This window comes from Silurus meridionalis, chromosome 16 (assembly GCF_014805685.1).
Source record: "Silurus meridionalis isolate SWU-2019-XX chromosome 16, ASM1480568v1, whole genome shotgun sequence".
NCBI lineage: Eukaryota > Metazoa > Chordata > Actinopteri > Siluriformes > Siluridae > Silurus > Silurus meridionalis.
The window spans coordinates 17059454-17061953 of record NC_060899.1 but is presented as its reverse complement, the minus strand read 5'-3'; the positions used below and the strand labels follow the sequence as shown (position 1 = coordinate 17061953).

The following is a 2500-nucleotide window of genomic DNA, read 5'->3' as shown; positions in this document are numbered from 1 at the left end:
GAGGTGAGGATGGTGAGGGAATCTTCATCTCCTTTATCTTAGCTGGAGGTCCTGCAGACCTGAGTGGAGAACTGCGCAAAGGAGACCAGATACTAAGTGTGAGCATGTGTGCTCTCAGACAACACAAACACACACACACACACACACACACACACACGCACACACACACACACACACACTAACATATACACTGTGTGTGCAGGTAAATGGTGTGGATTTAAGACATGCGACTCATGAACAGGCTGCAGCAGCACTGAAGAACGCCGGACAAACTGTTACCATCATCACCCAGTACAGACCTGAAGGTAAGACTATACACACCATCACACACCATCCTACACCATCACACACCATCCTACACCATCCTACACCGTCACACACCATCACACACCATCCTTCACCATCACACACCGTCACACACCATCCTACACTGTCACACACCATCACACACCATCCTACACCATCCTACACTGTTACACACCATCACACACCATCACACACCATCCTACGACATCACACCGTCACACACCATCCTACACCATCCTACACTGTCACACACCATGACACACCATCCTACACCATCACACACCGTCACACACCATCCTACACTATCCTACACTGTCACACACCATCACACACCATCACACACCATCATTTACTGTCACACATCATCCTACACCGTCACACACCATCACACACCATCCTTCACCATCACACACCATCCTACACCATCACACACCGTCACACACCATCCTACACTATCCTACACCATCACACACCACCACACACCATCACACACCATCATTTACTGTCACACATCATCCTACACCGTCACACACCATCACACACCATCCTTCCATCACCATCACATATATGATATGCCATTGTATACCACATACATTATTACACCCCATTACACATTATTATAATCAGTCACAAATAAAAACAAAAGAAGATCCACTATTACACACCAACACAGAAAATATGTAATGTGTTTACAGCCTGGCAATCCATATTCAACAACATGTGTGTGTGTGTTTGTGTGTCTAGAGTACAGTCGGTTTGAAGCTAAAATCCATGACCTGCGTGAGCAGCTGATGAACAGCAGTTTAGGTTCCTCATCACTGCGGACCAGTAAGAGAAGCTTTTACGTCAGGTACCAACCAATCAGATTTCACGACAGATCAACCAATGAGACCAGAGTAGTTTAACCACAGTCAATCAGACACATGGCTTATAGCACTGCTGATCCTCATACCCCCTGAAGATTAATGATAACTAAAGTGGATTCTACAATACTATTGTCTACAAATGTGTCTCCCTCTGTCTGTCTGTCTGTCTGTCTGTCTGTCTGTGCGTGCGTGTTGGTCCCTCAGAGCTCTGTTTGATTATGATAAGACAGCAGATGGTGGGTTCCTCACTCAGGCTGTGAGTTTCCGTTTTGGAGATGTCCTCCAAGTTCTGGACTGCAGTGATGAGGAATGGTGGCAAGCAAGACGTCTCTCTCCCCATGGAGACCTGGAGGAGACCGGCTACATCCCCAGCAAACGCAGGTGTGTGTGTGTGTGTGTGTGTGTGTGTGTGTGTGTGTGTGTGTGTGTAATATCATGTATCTCAATATCACGTCTCCAACACTGTTCCATGTGACTCTTTCTTCAGAGTTGAGAGGAAGGAGTGGTCACGACTGCGGTCAAAAGGTACAGAGACATTATAGTTTTATACATTGTGTGTGTGTGTGTGTGTGTGTGTGTGTGTGTGTGTGTGTTACTATCAGTAATAAGTATTAAACTAATCCATGTGTGTGTTTCAGGTCGAGATGACTATGTTCAGAGCTACGAGATTGTTGTGCAGGTGGAGGGTGAGTGTGTGTGTGTGTGTGTGAGAGAGAGAGAGAGAGAGAGAGAGAGAGAGAGAGAGAGAGAGAGAGAGAGAGAGCTTGGGTGTTAGCAGCAGGAGGTGTGTCTGTTGTTTATGTATGATACCGTCTGCAATTTTTTCAGTACATTACGCTCGTCCAATCATAATCCTTGGCCCATCGAAAGACCGTGTAAACGACGATCTTCTCTCTGAATTTCCAGACAAGTTTGGTTCCTGCGTTCCGCGTGAGTTCTGTTACACCAAGGATCTCTAAATTATACCAGTGTATAATACAACTTCCTGTAACAGCAGTACGGTGTGACATCACTTCCTGTAGATACCACACGGCCGAGGCGGGACTATGAGACTGATGGGCGGGACTATCACTTTGTGTCGTCACGGGAACAGATGGAGAAGGACATCCAGAATCACCGCTTCATCGAGGCAGGACAGTACAATAGCCACCTGTATGGGACGAGTGTACAGAGTGTACGGGAGGTAGCTGAACAGGTGAGAGGGAGAGAGAGAGAGAGAGAGAGAGAGAGAGAGAGACTGGTGATTAGTGATGTAGGTGCTGTATCTCTGTACTGTAATGATTATCAGGTCGTATCAAAAAGTCAAGTTCTATTGCGCTTTTCACAAC

At 46.4% G+C, this 2500-nt stretch overlaps 1 protein-coding gene across 1 annotated transcript in view; it reads left to right on the top strand.

The window, feature by feature from the left end:
- The window catches only part of dlg4b (discs, large homolog 4b (Drosophila)), a 37660-nt gene that overhangs the window by 27780 nt on the left and 7380 nt on the right, over nucleotides 1–2500 (top strand). Inside the window, exons 12-19 of the mRNA XM_046868803.1 lie at nucleotides 1–98; nucleotides 203–305; nucleotides 1051–1156; nucleotides 1377–1553; nucleotides 1660–1697; nucleotides 1811–1858; nucleotides 2001–2102; nucleotides 2195–2367. The exon at nucleotides 1–98 is cut by the window's left edge and continues 59 nt beyond it. Coding sequence (XP_046724759.1) covers nucleotides 1–98; nucleotides 203–305; nucleotides 1051–1156; nucleotides 1377–1553; nucleotides 1660–1697; nucleotides 1811–1858; nucleotides 2001–2102; nucleotides 2195–2367 — 845 coding nt within the window. The remainder of the gene's footprint in view (nucleotides 99–202; nucleotides 306–1050; nucleotides 1157–1376; nucleotides 1554–1659; nucleotides 1698–1810; nucleotides 1859–2000; nucleotides 2103–2194; nucleotides 2368–2500) is intronic.